This window comes from Oncorhynchus nerka, linkage group LG25 (assembly GCF_034236695.1).
Source record: "Oncorhynchus nerka isolate Pitt River linkage group LG25, Oner_Uvic_2.0, whole genome shotgun sequence".
NCBI lineage: Eukaryota > Metazoa > Chordata > Actinopteri > Salmoniformes > Salmonidae > Oncorhynchus > Oncorhynchus nerka.
Genome location: NC_088420.1, coordinates 51,233,908 through 51,260,323, shown reverse-complemented (window position 1 = coordinate 51,260,323; position 26,416 = coordinate 51,233,908). Strand labels below are relative to the sequence as shown.

Here is a 26,416-nt window from a genome sequence, read left to right as displayed (position 1 = left end):
ACCTGCCTTAGGCCATCATGGGGAAGCTGCTTTGTATTTTTTTCTGGGTAGAGACTCTGGTGCTGTTTTTCTTAATCAAAATGTATCTGCTCATTGTATTCCATACTTTATGGTGTTGAGGTTAATGTTTCTGATTGCTTTCACGCAGTATCTTCATCACTTATTGTTATCTATAGCACGGCAGGATACTTTTGTTCCAGTCCAGCTCCTTGGTAAAACACTGCTTCAAACTAACCGTGGTCTAGATTGAAGACCATTAACATTCGGTTGATTTGTTGAATCAGTTGTGTTGTAGATTGTTTACCTAAGCAGTCCATATATTTTTCCCAGGCTGTGAACACAATAAGGCATCATGTCATTCTGGTGTCAGGGAGGTAAACCGGAAAAGACTCCTGTTCTGTTCTGTTTTTGGTATTTACTGTCACTTGAAACAAAGACATTTCTGTGACTGGGTTTGGTGGTGTAATTGAGCTGATATGTAAATTCCTCTCTACCGCTGCTTTATGCTTGGCTGAGAGACCGCTGTGGGAACAACCTGAAACAGAATACCGCTGCTTTATGCTTGGCTGAGAGACCGCTGTGGGAACAACCTGAAACAGAATACCGCTGCTTTATGCTTGGCTGAGAGACCGCTGTGGGAACAACCTGAAACAGAATACCGCTGCTTTATGCTTGGCTGAGAGACCGCTGTGGGAACAACCTGAAACAGAATACCGCTGCTTTATGCTTGGCTGAGAGACCGCTGTGGGAACAACCTGAAACAGAATACCGCTGCTTTATGCTTGGCTGAGAGACCGCTGTGGGAACAACCTGAAACAGAATACCGCTGCTTTATGCTTGGCTGAGAGACCGCTGAGGGAACAACCTGAAACAGAATACCGCTGCTTTATGCTTTATGCTTGGCTGATACCGCTGCTTTATGCTTGGCTGAGAGACCGCTGTGGGAACAACCTGAAACAGAATACCGCTGCTTTATGCTTGGCTGAGAGACCGCTGTGGGAACAACCTGAAACAGAATACCGGATTAGAAGTTTAAAAACTTTCTATCAGTTTGTGTCCAGATTATGGATTTTGGTCAATAGGAGTGGAACTCGAAACCTGTTCCCTCTCCTGTCCCGTTCCTCTTTGTAAGTCTGGGCATGGCCTCACCAGTTTTATAAACAGATTGTACAGATACTCTTTTGTGTTGTGCTGTGTAAATAAACACATGCCCAGCCAGTGATCCCAGTTCTTTGGTGTTATTTATTCTTACATTAAACAAGGGAAGCGCACATACACAAACACTATCAATAGTAAAAACATAATAAAAATACATGAATATAAATAAATAATTATTAACTCCACATGTTTCAATCAACCATACAGACGTGCAAAACACGCAAACTTGGCGAATCAAAAAGTATGTGGTTTAAAATGGCAGGACCCTCTGTGTAAGTCTGTCACTGAGATCTCTCCCTGACTATACTTCCAGGCCCTAGGAATCCCAAGACACTCATGTACCCTGCTGCAAAAGTGCAGAGTAAATGCTATCAAAATGTAACAACCTGGCTTTCTAACAGAGCTTACTGTTTCCTCAAGTTAAACCATAGCCAGGAAGTAGACAACATTCAGGTCCATCACTTCCTCTTCTCCTTTGTCTTACACAATATCAACCTTTCTCTTTAATAACTTTAACTGGGTCTGGTACTGCTCTGAGTGGACTTCTGAAGTGGACCTCTGATGTGGACACCAGACAACACCTGTGAAGACGAGCACAACAAAAAAAGACCATTCAAATACATCTGCCAAAAGAGAGCTCTTCAATGATAATATACTGTACAGTGCCTTCGGAAAGTATTCAGACCCCTTGACTTTTTCCACATTTTGTTATGTTACAGAATTTTTCTCATCAATTTACACACAATACCCCATAATGACAAAGCAAAAACAGGCTTTTAGAGACTTTTGCTAATTTATTAAAAAATGTAATATTACATTTATGTAAGTATTCAGACCCTTTACTCAGTACTTTGTTGAAGCACGTTTGGCAGTGATTACAACATAGAGTCTAATTGGGTATGACTCTACAAGCTTGTCCCAAAGCCACTCATGCGTTGTCTTGGCTGTGTGCTTAGCTGAACCTTCGCCCCAGTCTGAGGTCCTGAGCACTCTGGAGCAGGTTTTCATCAAGGATATCTCTGTAGGATAGCTCTGTTCAATTTTGCCTCGATCCTAACTAGTCTCCCAGTCCTTGCCGCTGAAAAACATCCCCACAGCATGCTGCCACCACCATGCTTCACCTTAGGGATGGTAAAAGGTTTCCTCCAGACGTGATGCTTGGCATTCAGGCCAAAGAGTTCAATCTTGGTTTCATCAGACCAGAGAATCTTGTTTCTCATGGTCTGCGTGTAAGAACCGACACTGGAGTAGAGAAGCAGGTACGGTTAGTTAAACATTTAATCGGAACAGACATGGAACAAGACAGGAACAGCATCAGCACACGAGTATACAAGGACATATGATAATCAATGCTGGGCCTCCCAGGTGGCGCAGTGGTTAAGGGTGCTCTACTGCAGCGCCAGCTGTGCCACCAGAGACTCTGGGTTTGCGCCCAAGCTCTGTCGTAACCGGTCGCCGTGGGGCGACGCACAATTGGCCTAGCGTCGTCCGGGTTAGGGAGGGTTTGGCCGGTAGGGAAATCCTTGTCTCATCGCGCACCAGCGACTCCTGTGGCGGGCCGGACGCAGTGCGCGCTAACCAAGGTTGCCAGGTGCACGGTGTTTCCTCCGACACATTGGTGCGGCTGGCTTCCGGGTTGGATGGCGCTGTGTTAAGAAGCAGTGCGGCTTGGTTGGGTTGTGTATCGGAGGACGCATGACTTTCAACCTTCGTCTCTCCCGAGCCCGTACGGGAGTTGTAGCGATGAGACAAGATAGTAGCTACTAAACAATTGGATACCACGAAATTGGGGAGAAAAGGAGTAAAATTCAACAACAAAAAAAGAAAAAAAGACAATCGATGCTAAAGCGTGGAACAAAGCGGAGGAACAGACAGATATAGGGGAGGTAATGACAGAGGTGATTGAGTCCAGGTGAGTCCAATAATCACTGATGCGCGTGACGGGGGAAGGCAGGTGTGCATAATGATTGTGGCAGGAGTGCGTAATGCTGGGGAGCATGGCGCCCTCGAGCGCCAGGGGGAAGAGCGGGAGCAGGCGTGACATTGAAAGTCTTTAGGTGCCTTTTGGAAAACTCCAAGCGGGTTGTCATGTGCCTTTTACTGAGGAGTGGCTTCCGTCTGGCCAGTTTAAAATAAAAGCCTGTTTAGTGGAGTGCTGCAGAGATGGTTGACCTTCTGGAAGTTTCTCCCATTTCCACAGAGGAACTCTAGAGCTCTGTCAGAGTGGCCATCGGGTTTTATTTATTTTTTATTTTTTACCTTTATTTAACTAGGCAAGTCAGTTAAGAACAAATTCTTATTTTCAATGACGGCCTAGGAACAGTGGGTTAACTGCCTGTTCAGGGGCAGAACGACAGATTTGTACCTTGTCAGCTCGGGGGTTCTTGGACACCTCCCTGACCAAGGGCCTTCTCCCCTGATTGCTCAGTTTGGCCAGGGGGCCAGATCTAGGAAGAGTCTGGGAGGTTCCAAACTTCTTCCATTTAAGAATGATGGAAGCCACTGTGTTCTTGGAGACCTTCAATGCTGTAGAAATATTTTGGTACCCTTCCCCATATCTGTGCCTCAACACAATCATGTCTCGGAGCTCTACGGATAATTCCTTCGACCTCATGGCTTGGTTTTTGTACAGACATGCACTGTCAACTGTGGGACCATATATAGACAGGTGTGTGCCTTTCCAAATCATGTCCAAACAATTGAATTTACGACAAGTGGAATCAAGTTGAAGAAACATCTCCAAGGATGATCAATGGAAACAGGATGGATAGGAGCTGCATTTCGAGTCTCATAAAGGGTCGGAATACTTATGTAAATACGGTATTTCTGTTTTTGAACTTGCAAAACATTTTAAAACCTGTTTTTGCTTCATCATTATGGGGTATTTTGTGTAGATTGCTGATGAAAAAATATATATATAATCCATTTTATAATAAGACTGTAACGTAACTAAATGCGGAAAAAGTCAAGGGGTCTGAATACTCTACGAAGGCACTGTATATTTCAGTCACACAGCTCAGCTTAGAAGCAGAAGGCAACAAACAGGTAGGTGCCCAGGCTAAGTAAGTGACTGTATAAACACCAGCAAAATATACGTGTGTGTTAGTAAGTTAGAATGTGTCATTTAAACCTGTTTTCTCTTATGGAAAGGGACATGTTTAGCCAGGAAACTCTGTACCCCCCCCTCCCCCGCTCACTTGATCTGGTCCTTCTGCGCAAAACAACAATGAGTATGAAGATGACGGAGAAGGCAATTGGGATTGACACAATAGCGAATCTTGTTTCCTTGGATAACCTGCCAGTGCCATCAGGGGTCATTGTTGGGGCAATTGGATCTGTGTGTGGGAGAGGAGGACAGGGGGAGCAGTTGAAGGACAAAGAAAACAAATGATCATCATCTAACACTGTTAAACACTACTACTATCTTCAGATCAGATTTTTGGAATTTCCTCGATGAACAACAACAAAGTCTCTATCACACACGAGCAAGAAGTCAGTTTGTCTCTTTTATTTTTGGTGCACACGATCTTGAGCTGAGCATTGCTGTTCTGTGGGTTTCTGCACTCACCAGGACTCCAAGTTAAACCTCCAGCTCCGTCTGTTGAAGACAAAACACATATAGAATACCCAGACTGCTGATCTCTGTTATGGAATTTGCTCTTGTAATGTAACATTACCATAAGATATGTTTTGTTTGAAATACGGTTTGAATATTGAATGGAACTCACCCATCTGATCAGTTGAAACAATGCCGGTGCAATCTGTAATGACAGTACAGGAATGATTAGTTGAAACAATGCTGGGACAATCTGTAATGACAGTACAGGAATGATTAGTTGAAACAATGCTGGGACAATCTGTAATGACAGTACAGGAATGATTAGTTGAAACAATGCTGGGACAATCTGTAATGACAGTACAGGAATGATTAGTTGAAACAATGCTGGGACAATATGTAATGACAGTACAGGAATGATTAGTTGAAACAATGCTGGGACAATCTGTAATGACAGTACAGGAATGATTAGTTGAAACAATGCTGGGACAATATGTAACAACAGTACAGGAATGATTAGTTGAAACAATTCTGGGACAATCAGTAAGGACAATACAGGAATGGTTAGTTGAAACAATTCTAGGACAATCTGTAACGAAAGTACAGGAATGATTAGTTGAAACATTTACATTACATTTACATTTAAGTCATTTTGAAACAATGCTGGGACAATCTGTAAGACAGCAGGAATGATTAGTTCATTTATTACATTTACAGTCATTTAGCAGACGCTCTTATCCAGAATACAAATGGTGCGTTCACCTTAAGACATCCAGTGGAACAGCCACTTTACAATAGTGCATCTAAATCTTTTAAGGGGGGGGGGTGAGAAGGATTACTTTATCCTATCCTAGGTATTCCTGAAAGAGGTGGGGTCCTGGCGTCGTGAGGGAGTTTGTTCCACCATTGGGGGGCCAGAGCAGCGAACAGTTTTGACTGGGCTGCGCGGGAACTGTACTTCCTCAGTGGTAGGGAGGCGAGCAGGCCAGAGGTGGATGAACGCAGTGCCCTTGTTTGGGTGTAGGGCCTGATCAGAGCCTGGAGGTACTGAGGTGCCGTTCCCCTCACAGCTCCGTAGGCAAGCACCATGGTCTTGTAGCGGATGCGAGCTTCAACTGGAAGCCAGTGAAGAGAGCGGAGGAGCGGGGTGACGTGAGAGAACTTGGGAAGGTTGAACACCAGACGGGCTGCGGCGTTCTGGATGAGTTGTAGGGGTTTAATGGCACAGGCAGGGAGCCCAGCCAACAGCGAGTTGCAGTAATCCAGACGGGAGATGACAAGTGCCTGGATTAGGACCTGCGCTGCTTCCTGTGTGAGGCAGGGTCGTACTCTGCGGATGTTGTAGAGCATGAACCTACAAGAACGGGCCACCGCCTTGATGTTAGTTGAGAACGACAGGGTGTTGTCCAGGATCACGCCAAGGTTCTTAGCGCTCTGGGAGGAGGACACAATGGAGTTGTCAACCGTGATGGCGAGATCATGGAATGGGCAGTCCTTCCCGGGAGGAAGAGCAGCTCCGTCTTGCCGAGGTTCAGCTTGAGGTGGTGATCCGTCATCCACACTGATATGTCTGCCAGACATGCAGAGATGCGATTCGCCACCTTGTCATCAGAAGGGGGAAAGGAGAAGATTAATTGTGTGTCGTCTGCATAGCAATGATAGGAGAGACCATGTGAGGTTATGACAGAGCCAAGTGACTTGGTGTATAGCGAGAATAGGAGAGGGCCTAGAACAGAGCCCTGGGGGACGCCAGTGGTGAGAGCGCGTGGTGAGGAGACAGATTCTCGCCACGCCACCTGGTAGGAGCGACCTGTCAGGTAGGACGCAACCAAGCGTGGGCCGCGCCGGAGATGCCCAACTCGGAGAGGGTGGAGAGGAGGATCTGATGGTTCACAGTATCGAAGGCAGCCGATAGGTCTAGAAGGATGAGAGCAGAGGAGAGAGAGTTAGCTTTAGCAGTGCGGAGGGCCTCCGTGATACAGAGAAGAGCAGTCTCAGTTGAATGACTAGTCTTGAAACCTGACTGATTTGGATCAAGAAGGTCATTCTGAGAGAGATAGCGGGAGAGCTGGCCAAGGACGGCACGTTCAAGAGTTTTGGAGAGAAAAGAAAGAAGGGATACTGGTCTGTAGTTGTTGACATCGGAGGGATCGAGTGTAGGTTTTTTCAGAAGGGGTGCAACTCTCGCTCTCTTGAAGACAGAAGGGACGTAGCCAGCGGTCAGGGATGAGTTGATGAGCGAGGTGAGGTAAGGGAGAAGGTCTCCGGAAATGGTCTGGAGAAGAGAGGAGGGAATAGGGTCAAGCGGGCAGGTTGTTGGGCGGCCGGCCGTCACAAGACGCGAGATTTCATCTGGAGAGAGAGGGAGAAAGAGGTCAGAGCACAGGGTAGGGCAGTGTGAGCAGAACCAGCGGTGTCGTTTGACTTAGCAAACGAGGATCGGATGTCGTCGACTTTCTTTTCAAAATGGTTGACGAAGTCATCTGCAGAGAGGGAGGGGGAGAGGAGGGGGGGGAGGATTCAGGAGGGAGGAGAAGGTAGCAAAGAGCTTCCTAGGGTTAGAGGCAGATGCTTGGAATTTAGAGTGGTAGAAAGTGGCTTTAGCAGCAGAGACAGAAGAGGAAAATGTAGAGAGGAGGGAGTGAAAGGATGCCAGGTCCGCAGGGAGGCGAGTTTTCCTCCATTTCCGCTCGGCTGCCCGGAGCCCTGTTCTGTGAGCTCGCAATGAGTCGTCGAGCCACGGAGCAGGAGGGGAGGACCGAGCCGGCCTGGAGGATAGGGGACATAGAGAATCAAGGGATGCAGAAAGGGAGGAGAGGAGGGTTGAGGAGGCAGAATCAGGAGATAGGTTGGAGAAGGTTTGAGCAGAGGGAAGAGATGATAGGATGGAAGAGGAGAGAGTAGCGGGGGAGAGAGAGCGAAGATTGGGACGGCGCGATACCATCCGAGTAGGGGCAGTGTGGGAAGTGTTGGATGAGAGCAAGAGGGAAAAGGATACAAGGTAGTGGTCGGAGACTTGGAGGGGAGTTGCAGTGAGGTTAGTGGAAGAACAGCATCTAGTAAAGATGAGGTCGAGCGTATTGCCTGCCTTGTGAGTAGAGGGGGAAGGTGAGAGGGTGAGGTCAAAGAGGAGAGGAGTGGAAAGAAGGAGGCAGAGAGGAATGAGTCAAAGGTAGACGTGGGGAGGTTAAAGTCGCCCAGAACTGTGAGAGGTGAGCCGTCCTCAGGAAAGGAGCTTATCAAGGCATCAAGCTCATTGATGAACTCTCCGAGGGAACCTGGAGGCGATAAATGATAAGGATGTTAAGCTTGAAAGGGCTGGTAACTGTGACAGCATGGAATTCAAAGGAGGCGATAGACAGATGGGTAAGGGGAGAAAGAGAGAATGACCACTTGGGAGAGATGAGGATCCCGGTGCCACCACCCCGCTGACCAGAAGCTCTCGGGGTGTGCGAGAACACGTGGGCGGACGAAGAGAGAGCAGTAGGAGTAGCAGTGTTATCTGTGGTGATCCATGTTTCCGTCAGTGCCAAGAAGTCGAGGACTGGAGGGAGGCATAGGCTGAGATGAACTCTGCCTTGTTGGCCGCAGATCGGCAGTTCCAGAGGCTACCGGAGACCTGGAACTCCACGTGGGTCGTGCGCGCTGGGACCACCAGATTAGAGTGGCCGCGGCCACGCGGTGTGGAGCGTTTGTATGGTCTGTGCAGAGAGGAGAGAACAGGGATAGACAGACACATAGTTGACAGGCTACAGAAGAGGCTACGCTAATGCAAAGGAGATTGAATGACAAGTGGACTACACGTCTCAGGAAATGTTCAGAAAGTTGATTAGTTGAAACAATTGGGACATAGCAGGAATCTTATTGACTAAAATAATTCAATGCTGGGACAATCTGTAATGACAGTACAGGAATGATTAGTTGAAACAATGCTGGGACAATCTGTAATGACAGTACAGGAATGATTAGTTGAAACAATGCTGGGACAATCTGTAATGACAGTACAGGAATGATTAGTTGAAACACTGCTGGGACAATCTGTAATGACAGTACAGGAATGATTAGTTGAAACAATGCTGGCACAATCTGTAATGACAGTACAGGAATGATTAGTTGAAACAATGCTGCGACAATCTGTAATGACACTACAGGAACGATTCCCTACAACAACAGAGAGCTGGATAAGCTGGGAAATGCTCATAGCAGTGACTGGTTTGAGACACTGCTCTAAAGCATCACGTCATGCTCTATAATAAACTACAACTTCCAACAGCCCCTTAGCATTAATAATTGACACCTATGACGATTTTCCAGAAATCTGCTTTGTTTGTTCCCTCTGTTGACTATCCTCTTCCCCAGGTTGTACTGTCATGGGCTCTTACAGAAACTCACTGGCTTTGATGACAGGCATGGAGATGCCTTGGCCCTCAAAGGCTGGCTTGATGATCTCTGAGTCACACACAGCGTAGACCTTCTGGCTCTTAACACATAACAAGCATTTTCCAGATGGTGGAGGGGAGGTTGTGGGACAGGGAGGCAGCTTAGCCATTTCACCTCGTGACCACAGGGTCGAATTAGTCGTCAAATGGTCATAAAAAGACTCAATATTTTGGCATTGAGTATCGTTACAGAGGTAACAGACAGAGGAGGTCTTCTGAGCTGCAAGAGAGAATACAACAGGAAGAAGAGAGCTAGTTAAACAGAGCCCCCAGACAATATGAAATATCAGTTACTACACTTGGGTCAAAACACGACTATACAGTACTATACTATACATACTCACTGTGCTTTAATATACGAATATAGGAATTATTTTTATGGAATTAAAATGCCCAAATTAAATGGTGAGATCAAGTTGTCACCACTTTCATATTTCACTTTGAAACTTTCACTGACTGATCCGTGTTTCAGCACCAATACTTTGTGAAAATACTTTGTGAAACTGTGACAATCCGGGGGAAGTGACTTATTTAGAGTGTATAAAACAAGGTACAGTATTCAGTTCATGTTTACGCCATAATGAACACATGCATGAGAACAGCTCACCTTCAATAGAAGCGCCAGATACAGCCCAGCCAGCCAGACATAGAGCCAGGCAGACTGCAAAAAATACAAATCAAGGGTTCACGCATGTGGATGTCACTACAGTACAAACACCCATTCATGGTCTTGTTAACGGTTTCTCACTTTCAGTAATCTATATATGACTAAAACTCAAAACGCATTGTTGACTTACTTGGAAGCATCGATCCATTCATGTTTGGATGTTTCTGTGGAGTATCTGCAAATTAAAAAAACAAACATTTAGTCTAAACATTATGTAAACCATTGCTGCCGTTAATCAATCTAATGTCCTGAAGAGTACTGAGCAGGTGGATCTAGGGGTGTGGGGTTACAAATATTTTGACAACTCAACAATGATTCTGGTCAGGATCCGGAGATGGGCACATCGCGCACCACTCCCTAGCATACTTCTCGCCAATGTCCAGTCTCTTGACAACAAGGTTGATGAAATCCGAGCAAGGGTAGCATTCCAGAGGGACATCAGAGACTGTAACGTTCTTTGCTTCACGGAAACATGGCTCACTCGAGAGACGCTAACCGAATCTTCATGCATCGCGCCGACAGAAACAAACATCTTTCTGGTAAGTGTAGTAGGATGTCCCTTGGGGGTATCCGTACCTATGTAGGACATGCAAGGGTTAGGTTAATAAACAGGCTGGAGCTAGAACCTCGTTGTTGCACGTCTTTATTTTAGATCATACTACAGTAAGAAGAGGGGCGGGGGCGTATGCCTTATGGTTAACGAGACGTGGTGTGGTCACAACAACATACAGGAACTCAAGTCCTTCTGTTCACCTGATTTAGAATTCCTCACAATCAAATGTCGACCGCATTATCTACCAAGGGAATTCTCTTCGATTATAATCACAGCCGTATATATTCCCCCCCAAGCAGACACATCGATGGCTCTGAACAAACTTTATTTGACTCTTTGCAAACTGGAAACCACATATCTTGAGGCTGCATTCGTTGTAGCTGGGGATTTTAACAAGGCTAATCTGAAAACAAGACTCCCTAAATTGTATCAGCATATCGATTGCGCAACCAGGGCTGGTAAAACCCTGGATCATTGTTATTCTAACTTCGGCGACGCATATAAGGCCCTCCCCCGCCCTCCTTTCGGAAAAGCTGACCACGACTCCATTTTGTTGCTCCCTGCCTACAGACAGAAGCTAAAACAATAAGCTCCCGCGCTGAGGTCTGTTCAACGCTGGTCCGACCAATCTGATTCCACGCTCCAAGACTGCTTCCATCACGTGGACTGGAATATGTTCCGTATTGCGTAAAACAACAACATTGACGAATACGCTGATTCGGTGAGCGAGTTCATTAGAACGTGCATTGAAAATGTCGTTCCCATAGCAATGATTAAAACATTCCCAAACCAGAAACCGTAGATTGATGGCAGCATCCGTGTGAAACTGAAAGCACGAACCATTGCTTTTAATCAGGGCAAGGTGACCGGAAACATGACCGAATACAAACAGTGTAGCTATTCCCTCCGCAAGGCAATCAATCAAGCTAAGCGTCAGTATAGAGACAAAGTAGAATCGCAATTCAACGGCTCAGACACAAGAGGTATGTGGCAGGGTCTACAGTCAATCACGGATTACAAAAAGAAAACCAGCCCCGTCACGGACCAGGATGTTTTGCTCCCAGGCAGACTAAATAATTTTTTGCCTGCTTTGAGGACAATACTGTGCCACTGACACGGCCCGCAACCAAAACATGCGGACTCTCCTTCACTGCAGCCGACGTGAGTAAAACATTTAAACGTGTTAACCCTCGCAAGGCTGCAGGCCCAGACGGCATCCCCAGCCGCGCCCTCAGAGCATGCGCAGACCAGCTGGCTGGTGTGTTTACGGACATATTCAATCAATCCTTATCCCAGTCTGCTGTTCCCACATGCTTCAAGAGGGCCACCATTGTTCCTGTTCCCAAGAAAGCTAAGGTAACTGAACTAAACGACTACCGCCCCGTAGCACTCACTTCCGTCATCATGAAGCGCTTTGAGAGACTAGTCAAGGACCATATCACCTCCACCCTACCTGACACCCTAGACCCACTCCAATTTGCTTACCGCCAAAATAGGTCCACAGACGATGCAATCTCAACCACACTGCACACTACCCTAACCCATCTGGACAAGAGTAATACCTGTGAGAATGCTATTCATCGACTACAGCTCAGCATTTAACACCATAGTACCCTCCAAACTCGTCATCAAGCTCGAGACCCTGGGTCTCGACCTCGCCCTGTGCAACTGGGTACTGGACTTCCTGACGGGCCGCCCCCAGGTGGTGAGGGTAGGTAACAACATCTCCACCCCGCTGATCCTCAACACTGGGGCCCCACAAGGGTGCGTTCTGAGCCCTCTCCTGTACTCCCTATTCACCCACGACTGCGTGGCCACACACGCCTCCAACTCAATCATCAAGTTTGCGGACGACACTACAGTGGTAGGCTTGATTACCAACAACGACGAGACGGCCTACAGGGAGGAGGTGAGGGCCCTCGGAGTGTGGTGTCAGGAAAATAACCTCACACTCAACGTCAACAAAACTAAGGAGATTATTGTGGACTTCAGGAAACAGCAGAGGGAGCACCCCCCTATCTACATCGATGGGACAGTAGTGGAGAGGGTAGTAAGTTTTAAGTTCCTCTGCGTACACATCACAGACAAACTGAATTGGTCCACCCACACAAACAGCATCGTGAAGAAGGCGCAGCAGCGCCTCTTCAACCTCAGGAGGCTGAAGAAATTTGCTTGTCACCAAAGGCACTCACAAACTTCTACAGATGCACAATCGAGAGCATCCTGTCGGGCTGTATCACCGCCTGGTACGGCAACTGCTCTGCCCACAACCGTAAGGTTCTCCAGAGGGTAGTGAGGTCTGCACAACGCATCACCGGGGGCAAACTACCTGCCCTCCAGGACACCTACACCACCCGATGTCACAGGAAGGCCATAAAGATCATCAAGGACAACAACCACCCGAGCCACTGCCTGTTCACCCCGCTATCATCCAGAAGGCGAGGTCAGTACAGGTGCATCAAAGCTGGGACCGAGAGACTGAAAAACAGCTTCTATCTCAAGGCCACTAACATTGAGTGGCTGCTGCCAACACACTGACTCAACTCCAGCCACTTTAATAATGGGAATTGATGGAAATTGATGGAAATTGATGGAAAATATATCACTAGCCACTTTAAACAATGCTACTTAATATGATGTTTACATACCCTACATTATTCATCTCATATGTATATGTATATACTGTACTCTGTCATCTACTGCATCTTTATGTAATTACATGTATCACTAGCCACTTTAAACTATGCCACTTTGTTTACATACCCTACATTACTCATCTCATTCAGTGCCTTGCGAAAGTATTCGGCCCCCTTGAACTTTGCGACCTTTTGCCACATTTCAGGCTTCAAACATAAAGATATAAAACTGTATTTTTTTGTGAAGAATCAACAACAAGTGGGACACAATCATGAAGTGGAACGACATTTATTGGAGATTTCAAACTTTTTTAACAAATCAAAAACGGAAAAATTGGGCGTGCAAAATTATTCAGCCCCCTTAAGTTAGTACTTTGTAGCGCCACCTTTTGCTGCGATTACAGCTGTAAGTCGCTTGGGGTATGTCTCTATCAGTTTGCACATCGAGAGACTGAAATTTTTTCCCATTCCTCCTTGCAAAACAGCTCGAGCTCAGTGAGGTTGGATGGAGAGCATTTGTGAACAGCAGTTTTCAGTTCTTTCCACAGATTCTCGATTGGATTCAGGTCTGGATTTGACTTTGACTTGGCCATTCTATTTTTGAACCATTCCATTGTAGATTTTGCTTTATGTTTTGGATCATTGTCTTGTTGGAAGACAAATCTCCGTCCCAGTCTCAGGTCTTTTGCAGACTCCATCAGGTTTTCTTCCAGAATGGTCCTGTATTTGGCTCCATCCATCTTCCCATCAATTTGAACCATCTTCCCTGTCCCTGCTGAAGAAAAGCAGGCCCAAACCATGATGCTGCCACCACCATGTTTGACAGTGGGGATGGTGTGTTCAGGGTGATGAGCTGTGTTGCTTTTACGCCAAACATAACGTTTTGCATTGTTGCCAAAATTTCAATTTTGGTTTCATCTGACCAGAGCACCTTCTTCCACATGTTTGGTGTGTCTCCCAGGTGGCTTGTGGCACACTTTAAACAACACTTTTTATGGATATCTTTAAGAAATGGCTTTCTTCTTGCCACTCTTCCATAAAGGCCAGATTTGTGCAATATACGACTGATTGTTGTCCTATGGACAGAGTCTCCCACCTCAGCTGTAGATCTCTGCAGTTCATCCAGAGTGATCATGGGCCTCTTGGCTGCATCTCTGATCAGTCTTCTCCTTGTATGAGCTGAAAGTTTAGAGGGACGGCCAGGTCTTGGTAGATTTGCAGTGGTCTGATACTCCTTCCATTTCAATATTATCGCTTGCACAGTGCTCCTTGGGATGTTTAAAGCTTGGGAAATCTTTTTGTATCCAAATCCGGCTTTAAACTTCTTCACAACAGTATCTCGAACCTGCCTGGTGTGTTCCTTGTTCTTCATGATGCTCTCTGCGCTTTTAACGGACCTCTGAGACTATCACAGTGCAGGTGCATTTATACGGAGACTTGATTACACACAGGTGGATTGTATTTATCATCATTCGTCATTTAGGTCAACATTGGATCATTCAGAGATCCTCACTGAACTTCTGGAGAGAGTTTGCTGCACTGAAAGTAAAGGGGATAAATAATTTTACACGCCCAATTTTTCAGTTTTTGATTTGTTAAAAAAGTTTGAAATATCCAATAAATGTCGTTCCACTTCATGATTGTGTCCCACTTGTTGTTGATTCTTCACAAAAAATACAGTTTTATATCTTTATGTTTGAAGCCTGAAATGTGGCAAAAGGTCGCAAAGTTCAAGGGGGCCGAATACTTTCGCAAGGCACTGTATGTATATACTGTACTCGATACCATCTACTGCATCTTGCCTATGCCGTTCTGTACCATCACTCATTCATATATCTTTATTTACATATTCTTTATCCCTTTACACTTGTGTGTATAAGGTAGTAGTTTTGGAATTGTTAGTTAGATTACTCGTTGGTTATTACTGCATTGTCAGAACTAGAAGCACAAGCATTTCGCTACACTCGCATTAACATCTGCTAACCATGTGTATGTATGTGTATATGTGTATTTTTGATTCCCCCAGTCATGAAGGTACATATATTATATTCTAGTAGGCTTTTGTCTTGTCCCCACTGGACTGATCATTCTCAGGGGTCTGTTTTAAAAGGGTTCTGAGTCTGTGTGTGGATATCAACCAACCTCAGGGATATCCATTTTAGCACCATGGTTTCATGATCCCTCGGCTGTACCTCACCTACCCTAAAGCTCAGTTTTATACAATGTTAATAGGCCTATTTCCACCTTAATTTATCCTGGTAAGTCTTATTGAGGCAATAAAAAATAAATAAAAATCCACCTCAGTTGGACATTGCAGATCTATTCTTCTCTTCCGTATTGTAATATGAACCTTTAGACAAGCATGTATGGCATTCCTGACCTATAGTCTATGCTTTGGTATAACACAATATCACACTCAATTCGTGCAAATATGCATACAAATAATTTCAGCAGATTTCGTGCATTTTTGTGTGGCTTAATTTGTGTGAAAATACATTTTTTTGTGCTACTCCATTCATAGGAAAATACCTTTTTTTTGTGGGCAAACTTCAGAACAATCTTTTGAAATTGATTGGAGCAATGCATTTTGGGCAATGGTGTTGTACACTGTCTTTTTTTGTATTACACATGTTAACAACCCAATATTGTTCATTAAACAGGTTGTCAATGAAATAAATATAATATAATAGTAGCCTTACAGGTTTTATTTTTATTAATGCCAATGCTGTTTTCTATGCTTGTTTTTGCTTAATACTTAGGGATACTGGTGCTATGCCTAACATCTTACACCCCATAGGTTGTAAATAAACCCTTTTAAAGCACCATCTATTTACAGAGAGCAATTTTCGTTTTATAACAGGTAGTGTCCATTTATTTACAGTAGGGAATTATTACTTTCTTCAGTGGAAATACAGATTATATATAAAAATGTCAAATATACCAAAGCTAATCAAGCAGAGAACTACAAACATTTAACCAGTTAAAGAAATGCATGACAACTAGAATATTTTATTATAATTAATACAAAAGAGTTGGCGATAACAGCACAAACAAAGTGAGTGTGTGTAAACAGTGGGGAGAACAAGTATTTGATACACTGCCGATTTTGCAGGTTTTCCTACTTACAAAACATGTAGAGGACTAATTTTTATCATAGGTACACTTCAACTGTGAGAGACGGAATCTAAAACAAAAATCCAGAAAATTACATTGTATGATTTTTAAGTAGTTAATTAGCATTTTATTGCATGACATAAGTATTTGATCACCTACCAACCAGTAAGAATTCCGGCTCTCACAGACATGTTAGTTTTTCTTCAAGAAGCCCTCCTGTTCTCCACTCATTACCTGTATTAACTGCACCTGTTTGAACTCGTTACCTGTATAAAAGACACCTGTCCATACACTCAATCAAACAGACTCCAACCTTTCCACAATGGCCAAGACCAGAGAACTGTGAAAGGACATCAGGGTTCAATTGTAGACCTGCACAAGGCTGGAATGGGCTACAGGACAATAGGCAAGCAGGTTGGTGAGAAGGCAACAACTGTTGGCGCAATTGTTAGAAAATGGAAGAAGTTCAAGATGACGGTCAATCACCCTCGGTCTGGGGCTCCATGCAAGATCTCACCTCGTGGGCCATCAATGACCATGAGGAAGGTGAGGGATCAGCCCAGAACTACACGGCAGGACCTGGTCAATGACCTGAAGAGAGCTGGGACCACAGTCTCAAAGAAAACCATTAGTAACACACTACGCCGTCATGGATTAAAATCCTACAGCGCACGCAAGGTCCCCCTGCTCAAGCCAGCGCTTGTCCAGGCCTGTCTGAAGTTTGCCAATGACCATCTGGATGATCCAGAGGAGGAATGGGAGGTCATGTGGTCTGATGAGAAGAAAATAGAGCTTTTTGTTCTAAACTCCACTCGCTGTGTTTGGAGGAAGAAGAAGGAAGATTACAACCCCAAGAACAGCATCCCAACCATGAGGCATGGAGGTGTAAACATCATTCTTTGGGGATGCTTTTCTGCAAAGGGGACAGGACGACTGCACAGTATTGAGGGGAGGATGGATGGGGCCATGTATCGCGAGATCTTGGCCAACAACCTCCTTCCCTCAGTAAGAGCATTGAAGATGGGTCGTGGCTGGGTCTTCCAGCATGACAACGACCCGAAACACACAGCCAAGGCAACTAAGGAGTGGCTCCGTAAGAAGCATCTCAAGGTCCTGGAGTGGCCTAGCCAGTCTCCAGACCTGAACCCAATAGAAAATCCGTATGAAAGTCCGTATTGCCAAGCGAAAGCCCCGAAACCTGAAGGATCTGGAGAAGGTCTGTATGGAGGAGTGGGCCAAAATCCCTGCTGCAGTGTGTGCAAACCTGGTCAAGAACTACAGGAAACGTACGATCTCTGTAATTGCAAACAAAGGTTTCTGTACCAAATATTAAGTTCTTCTTTTCTGATGTATCAAATACTTATGTCATGCAATAAAATGCAAATGAATTACCTAAAAATAATACAATAAGATTTTCTGGATTTTTGTTTTAGATTCCGTCTCTCACAGTTGAAATGTACCTATGATAAAAATTACAGACCTCTACATGCTTTGTAAGTAGGAAAACCTGCAAAATCGGCAGTGTATCAAATACTTGTATGTGTGTTAGTGTTTGTGTGTGCATGATAATTTCCAATCATACAACTGTATCTTCATTCCCCAATTGAATACCTTCATTGATAACACAAAAAAATATATATACTGTATGTATATATTATTTGGTCCTATCTGGCAACCCTCATAAAGTTCAACTTAGCCTTGTATAAAATGCATTATGAAAGAAATTGTGTAATGTACACGAAAACGCGGATCCTTGTATTAAATGCATTATGAAGAAAATGTTTTCATGTATGATGATGGCCTACTTTCTAATAAGGTGGTAGGCCTAATTTGGTGTTTTACGATTTAAAAAAATAAAAGTATATTCTAAACTTATTTTGTACAATAGGCTTCATGTCGGTACCAACTTTCATTCAGAAATGATGGCTAAATAATGACAATAAAATTGTGCTCCCATAGGCTACATTAACAAAATGGCACTATACCATATGAAGTAATTGCCATGGGTGGTCAACTGATAATTCCAGCATCGTTTTGATTGGGACAGTATTATTTCGCTGCTTTGAGGCAAGCATGGGAACTCATCTTGATAAATCAATCAATGTCAGATCTTTGTTTTCACTGAATCTCCGTTTGGATATTTGGTTACAATTAGGCTGAGAAACGTTCGCTAAATTGAGGTGAGTGCTAACGATCATTAGTCTAGCAATCGAAAGCAATGCAGATTTTCTCTACACACATAGATTAGGCCTATAGCCTACCCGATGAGTTTCCCTAATGTTTTCATGAACTTTCCTGATGCCTTTCAGTCACTTAGCCTACTGATGCGAATACACATTTGTATTAATCAAACAGCTGACTGTTTACTTCTGGCTGTCAATGAATAGCAGGCAGTAGCTAGAAGGTTTTTCAAAATACTTCAAAATGCAACTGGGGAAAAATTTGTTTGAATAGGTGAGCGCAACTGGAAAATTGTAGATGATAATTTCCTCATATTGTAGGCCTAAATTTGGTGTATCCACTTTTCATCGGAATATATGCTATTGGTTGCCTTTAAGTCATTGGTCGTTCATTGTCTTGATCTCGGTATGTAAATGTACGCTTGTCATTTTGATCATTTGTGTGATATAAAAAAATATTGTAACGTGTAAAATTATTTTTAGAAAAAGCCCTTTTTTTCGCTCAGGACGACAAAACCCCTCAGACCCTGGTCTTCAGGGCTGAGCCCCGAATGCTATGGAACTTTGGAGACGGCCTCGGCCTGCCCTATACATTATCTGTATCATCAGAAAATACATTTAATGCACCATAAGAACGAATTCAACATGACAATTCAACATGCGAAAGGCAAAATACTTTTCAATGTTGAAGGGACACAATTAACAGAACAACTAGATACATTTCTATGAGAATGTAGGACATTCAATTAATCAAATGAAATAGTAAACTCACGTAAATTCGATGTGTGTTGGTTGAACTCGTCTGGAATGCCTTTGGGTCTCTGAAACACTGCCTACGGCAACTTGCATTCAACTTGCTCGCTCTACCCGTATTGCTCGCTCTACCCGAAGTTCAGAAATGAATGAAAGTGCGGAAGTAAGGAAGAGCAGAAGAGAGTCTCTTGATAGGCTGGCTTGATAAACTATGATTCCGCCCTCAACAACCAGCCGTCATAAAAGACCTGTGAAAAAAATGAACGGAATGAGAACGAGTACTTGGAGTTTAAACCGAAGGACAAATCCTCCAGACTTAATGTATTATCCATAAGGAGGGAAACGGGTTGGTGCTGTAATGTGCAACACACATCATATTATTCTGGTTGCCTAACATAGACTTGGAGTATTTAGTAGGCTATTTTGTTTCAGAAGGCTATAACGAATGTGTTATCAAGTAATTAGTATAGCATATTTTAATGTAACTTTTATTAGTCCTATATTTTTTCTAATTTGTGGTAGAATATTGTTATTATGTGGGCTATTTTCTTAATTTTCAACAAAGTTTAATTAGCCTACCAATGTGGAATGACTCGAGTCAAGCTGTAGTGTGCTGAGCGGAGCGGGACTCGCTTCAAGATCACCTCCACCAACTGCTGGTCACAGCATGTACACAAGGACCATGCAGCGAACATATTTTACTCTTTGATTTCAATGTGTGTACAAGGTCCTCAAAACAGCATTAAGTCAAAATAAAGTGTGGTCAAAATAAAGAGCTGGCTCTGGGGGGGCCCCAAACACGCCAATATATTTTGTAGAATAGCATGAGATAAGCTATAAAACTGCAAATGTTTGTCACAGCAAAATTAGCTGTATATTTTCTGGGTTGGGGTGATAACAATAGACACGACCACAGTCAATTGTCACATACCTACAGAGTAGAATTACCACACATTCTCTGCTTCCATTTGTGAAGTACATTAAAAATGAAAAAGGGAGAAACAGCAACAAATTAAACAAAATAACGAGTGTGAGTTTTTGTCACAAACTGGCTCGTGGGAAGTGACGAAGAGCTCTTATAGGACCAGGGCACAAATAATAGTATTATAATAATCAATCATGTTGCTCTTTATTTAGCCATCTTACATATAAAACCTTATTTGTTCATCGAAAATGGTGAATAACTCACCACAGGTTAATGAGAAGGGTGTGTTTGAAAGGATGCACATAACTCTGTAATGTTGGGTTGTATTAAAGAGAGTCTCAGTCTTAAATCATTTTCTACACACTCTAATATTAAATAAGTCTCGAGGTATTGCTCGCCTGAGGTAGAGTACCTTATGATAAACTGTAGACCACACTATCTACCAAGAGAGTTCTCATCTGTATTATTTGTAGCCGTCTATTTACCACCACAAAACGAAGCTGGCACTAAGACCGCTCTCAACCAACTCTATAAGGCCATAAGCAAAGAAGAAAATGCTCACCCAGAAGCGGCACTCCTAGTGTGTGCAGGTAAACTTGAATCAGTTTTACCACATTTTTACCAGTATGTCACATGTGCAACCAGGGGGAAAATATCCTAGACCACTACTCCACACATAGAGGCATACAAAGCTCTTCCCCGCCCTCCATTTGGCAAATCTGACCATAATTCTGCCTACAAGCAAAAACTAAAGGAGGAAGTACCAGTGACTCGCTCAATACGGAAGTGGTCAGATGATGCGGATGCTACACTACAGGACTGTTTTTCTATCACAGACTGGAATATGTTCTGGGATTCATCCAATGGCATTGAGGAATACACCACATCAGTCATCAGCTTCATCAATAAATGCATCGATGATGTCGTCCCCACAGTGACTGTACGTACATATCCCAACCAGAAGCCATGGATTACAGGCAACATCCGCATCGAGCTAAAGGCTAGAGCTACCGCTTTCAAGGAGTGGGAGACTAATCCGGACGCTTATAAGAAATCCCGCTATGCCCTCAGACGAACCGACAAACAAGCAAAGCATCAATACAGGATTAAGATTGAATCCTACTACACCGGCTCTGATGCCGGGTTGAAAACTATTACAGACTACAAAGGGAAACCCAGACGTGAGCTGCCCAGTGACCCGAGCCTACCAGATGAGCTAAATGCCTTTTATGCTCACTTTGAAGCAAGCAACACTGAAGCATGCACGAGAGCACCAGCTGTTCTGGATGACTGTGTGATAACACTCTCGGTAGCCAATATGAACAAAACCTTTAAACAGGTCAACATTCACAAAGCCTCTGGGCCACAAAGCCGCTGGATTACCAGGACGTGTACTCAAAGCAGACCAACCGTCAAGTGTCTTCACTGACATTTTCAACCTCTCCCTGATCAAGTCTGTAATACCTACATGTTTCAAGTGGACCACCATTGTCCCTGTGCCCAAGGAAGCGAAGGTAACCTGCTTAAATGATTACCGCCCTGTGGCACTCACGTCGGTAGCAATGAAGTGCTTTCAAATGCTGGTCATGGCCTACATCAACAGCATCCCCCCGGACACCCTAGACCCACTCCAATTCGCATACCGCCCCAACAGATCCACAGATGACGCAATCTCAATCGCACGCCACACTTCCCTTTCTCACCTGGTCAAAAGGAACACCTACGTGAGAATGCTGTTCATTGACTACAGCTCAGCGTTCAACACCATAGCACCCACGAAGCTCATCACTAAGCTAAGGACTCTGGGACTAAATGCCTACATCTGCAACTGGATCCTGGACTTCCTGACTGGCCGCCCCCAGGTGGTAAGAGAAGGCAACAACATGTTTGCTACGCTGATCCTTAACACTGGGGCCCCTCGGGGGTGCGTACTTAGTCCCCTCCTATATTCCCTGTTCACCCACGACTGCGTGGCCAAACACGACTCCAACACCATCATTAAGTTTGCTGACAGTGGTAGGCCTGATCACCGACAATGAGAGGGAGAAGGTCAGAGAACTGGCAGTGTGGTGCCAGGACAACAACCTCTCAATGTGAGGAAGACAAAAGAGCTGATCGTGGACTACATGAAAAGGCAGGGCGAACAGGCCCCCATTAACATCGACGGGGCTGTAGTGGAGCGGGTCAAGATTTTCAAGTTCCTTGGTGTCCACATCACCAATGAACTATCATGGTGCAAACATACCAAGACAGTCGTGAAGAGGGCACGACAAAACCCTTTCCCCCTCAGGAGACTGAAAAGATTTGGCATGGGTCCCCAGATCCTCAAAAGGTTCTACAGCTGCACCATCGAGAGCATCACCTCCTGGTATGGCAACTGCTCGGCATCTGACCATAAGACGCTACAGAGGGTTGTGTGAACGAGCGCCAAGTCTAGGACCAAAAGGCTCCTCAACAGCTTCTACCCCCATCCATAAGACTGCTGAACAATTAATAAAATCGCCACCGGACAATTTACATTGACCCACCCTCATGTTTCATTTCTAAATGTCTGCGCAAGAGTGAAGGTTTCCCGCGAGAGAGTAACGGTTAATGTGATTGGATGTTAATTATTTTACGAGGCTACCTGTATTTGACATTGTTGTTATTTCGCTGAACACTAGATGGTTTCATTTTATTTTTAAAGGTGAAACGAGGCTACTCAGGTGAGAAAAAAAACTCACCCAAATGTAAAGCCCTGTCATAAAATATAAATGTACTGTTTGAAAATGTGAAGAATCTTTTTAAAACTTTTAAAATTTTTTTATGTGAATCACATTTTTATTTGGCGTACCACAGTTTGGGAATACCCGGTCTAGTTTGAAGACCATTAACAGTCAGTTGATTAGCTGAATCAGTTGTGTTATACATTATTTACCTAAGCAGCCCATATATTTATCCCAGACTGTGAATACAATACTTTAAAAAATATATATTTAACTAGGCAAGTCAGTTAAGAACAAATTCTTATTTACAATGACAACCTACCGGGGAACGGAGAGTTAACTGCCTTGTTCAGGGGCAGAAGACATATTTTCACCTTGTCAGCTCAGGGAATTGATCCAGCAACCTTTTGGTCATTGGCTCAATGCTCTAACCACTAGACTGCCTGCCTCCCCATAAGGTATCATGTCATACTGGAGTTTGGGAGGAAAACAGGAAAATACTTTTCCGTGACCACTTGAAACAAATAGACATTTTTGTAACTAGGTTTGGTTGTGTAATTGACCTGATATGTAAATTCCTGTGTACAACTGCTCTGTGTTTGACTGAGAGAGCACTATGGGAACAACCCTGAAACAGAATACTGGATGAAAAGTTGAAACACTTTTAATCAGTTTGTATCCAGATTATGGATTTTTGTCAATAGGAGTGGAACTCTAAACCTGTTCCCTCTCCTGTCCCTTTCCTCTTTGTAGGGCAGGGCATGGCCTCGCCAGTTTTATAAACAGATGTGATTGTACTGCTATTCTTTTGCGATGTGCTGTGTAAATAAACACATGCTCGGAAAGCGATCCCAGTTCTTTGCTGTTTATTCTGACCATGGACAAGGAAAGAGTACATAAGATGAGAAGCACTTGCACCAGGATATTGACGGCTGTAGAATCCTTTGCATGTAAATAGTAGACTGGGCTTTTTATAATTAAACATGTCAAACATAGGAAGGAATACAGATCATGCATGAACTACAAATATAAAAGGAAAAAATTGAATTCATCTTGACATTATGACAATCTTTGATGGTTTGTAGTTTGCTAAGTAAACCCTCTTGATCACTCCAGATCGCTGTCTGAGCAGAATTGACAAATTCAAACACGTGGTCCCCGTATACAGTATTTTATTCTGGAGGCCTCTTCCTGGTCCACCTCTGCGGAACACTAACATCAATTAACCTCACCAGACATGCAATTACACTACAATGCAAATATTATCAATGGTAAAAACATAATTTAACTTAATATTTAACTTAACAAAAAAAGCATATCCAGCCCTCCTCACAGGGAAACCCCCTACAGAGAGAACGTGTTAGAGAGAGAGAGAGAGAGAGAGAGAGAGGGGTGCAATGGAACATTTCCCAGTTATGCTCGTAGATTGTGGTAAGGTTTTGGCGAGGGACACAAAACATTTCTCAGAAACAGTCTTCAGTTCTGTCTTGTTTAATACATGTATCCTATAGTGTGTGTGTGGCAGGCTTACAATGACGGCAACAACAAAAAAACATTTGAGAGTGCGCTGACCCTGGTGCTAGAGGGGGTACAGCTGACCCTGGTGCTAGAGGGGGTACAGCTGACCCTGGTGCTAGAGGGGGTACAGCTGACCCTGGTGCTAGAGGGGGTACAGCTGACCCTGGTGCTAGAGGGGGTACAGCTGACCCTGGTGCTAGAGGGGTTACGCAGCTGGAGGTTGAATTTTTCAAGGGGTACGGGACCATAAAACATTTGGGAACCACTGGTCTAGACCATAATTAGTTTGAAGCAGTGTTTTAAAAACTTGCCTGTTGTAAATGTGCAGAGTGGAAGCTATCATACTGTAACAACCCAGCTTGATGGGGAGACGCATTGTGCTACTATTACAGTAACCTGGCTGATAGAGCTGAACGTCACCTGAACTTAAGGAGAACACTGTCCCCTCCAGTTGCAGGATAAACACACACCATGGGGTTAAATAGGACCTAGACAACATTTGCCTTGTTAGAAATATATTGGAGGAGATATTCACATCTTGGCACACCACTATTCCCTGCAGGTCCAACTCTTCCTCAGTTGACAGTATCACACTCTTCAGTTAATCTGAATAGCACTGGGATTCCCCTGATTTGACTGCTGGAGAGGCCACTGGAAGACACCTGAAGAGACAATCACTCAAATAAATCGGCCAAAAGACAGAACATTGATGATAATGTGTAAATCACTCATACAGCTCTTAAAAATGCAGAAGGCAACAATTATAGTTAAATGATGAGAGTCAAGTTAGGTGGCTAGGCATAGTGACTGTATAACACATGAGTGTTAAACCTGTATTATCCGAGAGAGAGGGACATGTAACAGCCAGTTTACTTAATCTGGCTATTGTAGCGCCAAGCAACGAGGATGGCAGCTAAAATTCCAATAGTGATCTCATCTTCTTTAGATAACCCCCCCAGTGCCTCCAGGGGTCGAAGTGGGGACATTTGGATCTGTGTGTGGGAGAGGAGGACAGTGGGAGCATTTGAACACAAAGAAAACTAATCATCATCGTCATCTAACACAATTATACACTACTACACATTGCTGATCTCCAGAATTGATTTGTGGAATTTCCTTGATGAACAACAAATTGAAATACAGTTTGAATATTGAATGGCACTCATCTGTCCGATCAGTTGAAACAATTCTAGGACAATCTGTAATGACAGTACAGGAATGATTAGTTGAAACAATGCTGGGACAATCTGTAATGACAGTACAGGAATGATTAGTTGAAACAATGCTGGGACAATCTGTAATGACAGTACAGGAATGATTAGTTGAAACAATGCTGGGACAATCTGTAATGACAGTACAGGAATGATTAGTTGAAACAATGCTGGGACAATATGTAATGACAGTACAGGAATGATTAGTTGAAACAATGCTGGGACAATCTGTAATGACAGTACAGGAATGATTAGTTGAAACAATGCTGGGACAATCTGTAATGACAGTACAGGAATGATTAGTTGAAACAATGCTGGGACAATCTGTAATGACAGTACAGGAATGATTAGTTGAAACAATGCTGGGACAATCTGTAATGACAGTACAGGAATGATTAGTTGAAACAATGCTGGGACAATCTGTAATGACAATACAGGAATGATTAGTTGAAACAATCCTGGGACAATCTGTAATGACAGTACAGGAATGATTAGTTGAAACAATGCTGGGACAATCTGTAATGACAGTACAGGAATGATTAGTTGAAACAATGCTGGGACAATCTGTAATGACAGTACAGGAATGATTAGTTGAAACAATGCTGGGACAATCTGTAATGACAATACAGGAATGATTCCCTACAACAACAGAGAGATGTGCTGGGAAATGCTCATAGCAGTGACTGGTTTGAGACACTGCTCTAAAGCATCACATCATGCTCTATAATAAACTACAACTTCCAACAGCCCCTTAGCATTAATAATTGACACCTATGACGATTTTCCAGAAATCTGCTTTGTTTGTTCCCTCTGTTGACTATCCTCTTCCCCAGGTTGTACTGTCATGGGCCCTCACAGAAACTCACTGGCTTCGATGACAGGCATGGAGATGCCTTGGCCCTCAAAGGCTGGCTTGATGATCTCTGAGTCACACACAGCGTAGACCTTCTGGTTCTCAACACACAACAAGCATTTTCCAGATGGCAGGGGGGCGCAGGGGG

At 43.9% G+C, this 26,416-nt stretch overlaps 1 protein-coding gene and 1 long non-coding RNA gene across 2 annotated transcripts; both read right to left on the bottom strand.

The window, feature by feature from the left end:
- Positions 1-1,222: 1,222 nt before the first annotated feature.
- Positions 1,223-19,196, bottom strand: LOC115108986 (uncharacterized). Its single transcript, XM_029633533.2, has 8 exons — positions 19,076-19,196; positions 9,951-9,995; positions 9,761-9,814; positions 9,107-9,373; positions 4,887-4,919; positions 4,727-4,756; positions 4,356-4,493; positions 1,223-1,739 (listed from the first exon to the last, which is right to left on the bottom strand). Exons 2-8 carry the CDS (start codon positions 9,970-9,972, stop codon positions 1,639-1,641), a joined length of 645 nt encoding a protein of 214 aa, XP_029489393.1. The 5' UTR covers positions 9,973-9,995; positions 19,076-19,196; the 3' UTR covers positions 1,223-1,638.
- Positions 19,197-23,537: 4,341 nt separating this feature from the next.
- On the bottom strand, positions 23,538-26,413 carry LOC135564549 (uncharacterized). The gene is made up of 2 exons (XR_010461137.1): positions 26,282-26,413; positions 23,538-24,866 (listed from the first exon to the last, which is right to left on the bottom strand). It is a non-coding gene; the product is annotated as an uncharacterized LOC135564549 (long non-coding RNA).
- Positions 26,414-26,416: the final 3 nt, after the last annotated feature.

What these genes read in the sequence shown, in the direction of transcription:
- LOC115108986 (XM_029633533.2), bottom strand. Translation starts at nt 9,972, where the DNA reads ATGAATGGATCGATGCTTCCAA. An exon ending in CATGCCTGTCATCAAAGCCA is followed by an intron (nt 4,920 to 9,106) that starts GTGAGTTTCTGT and finishes CTGTCATTACAG; the next exon opens with ATTGCACCGGCATTGTTTCA. An exon ending in AGGTTTAACTTGGAGTCCTG is followed by an intron (nt 4,494 to 4,726) that starts GTGAGTGCAGAA and finishes TCCCACACACAG; the next exon opens with ATCCAATTGCCCCAACAATG.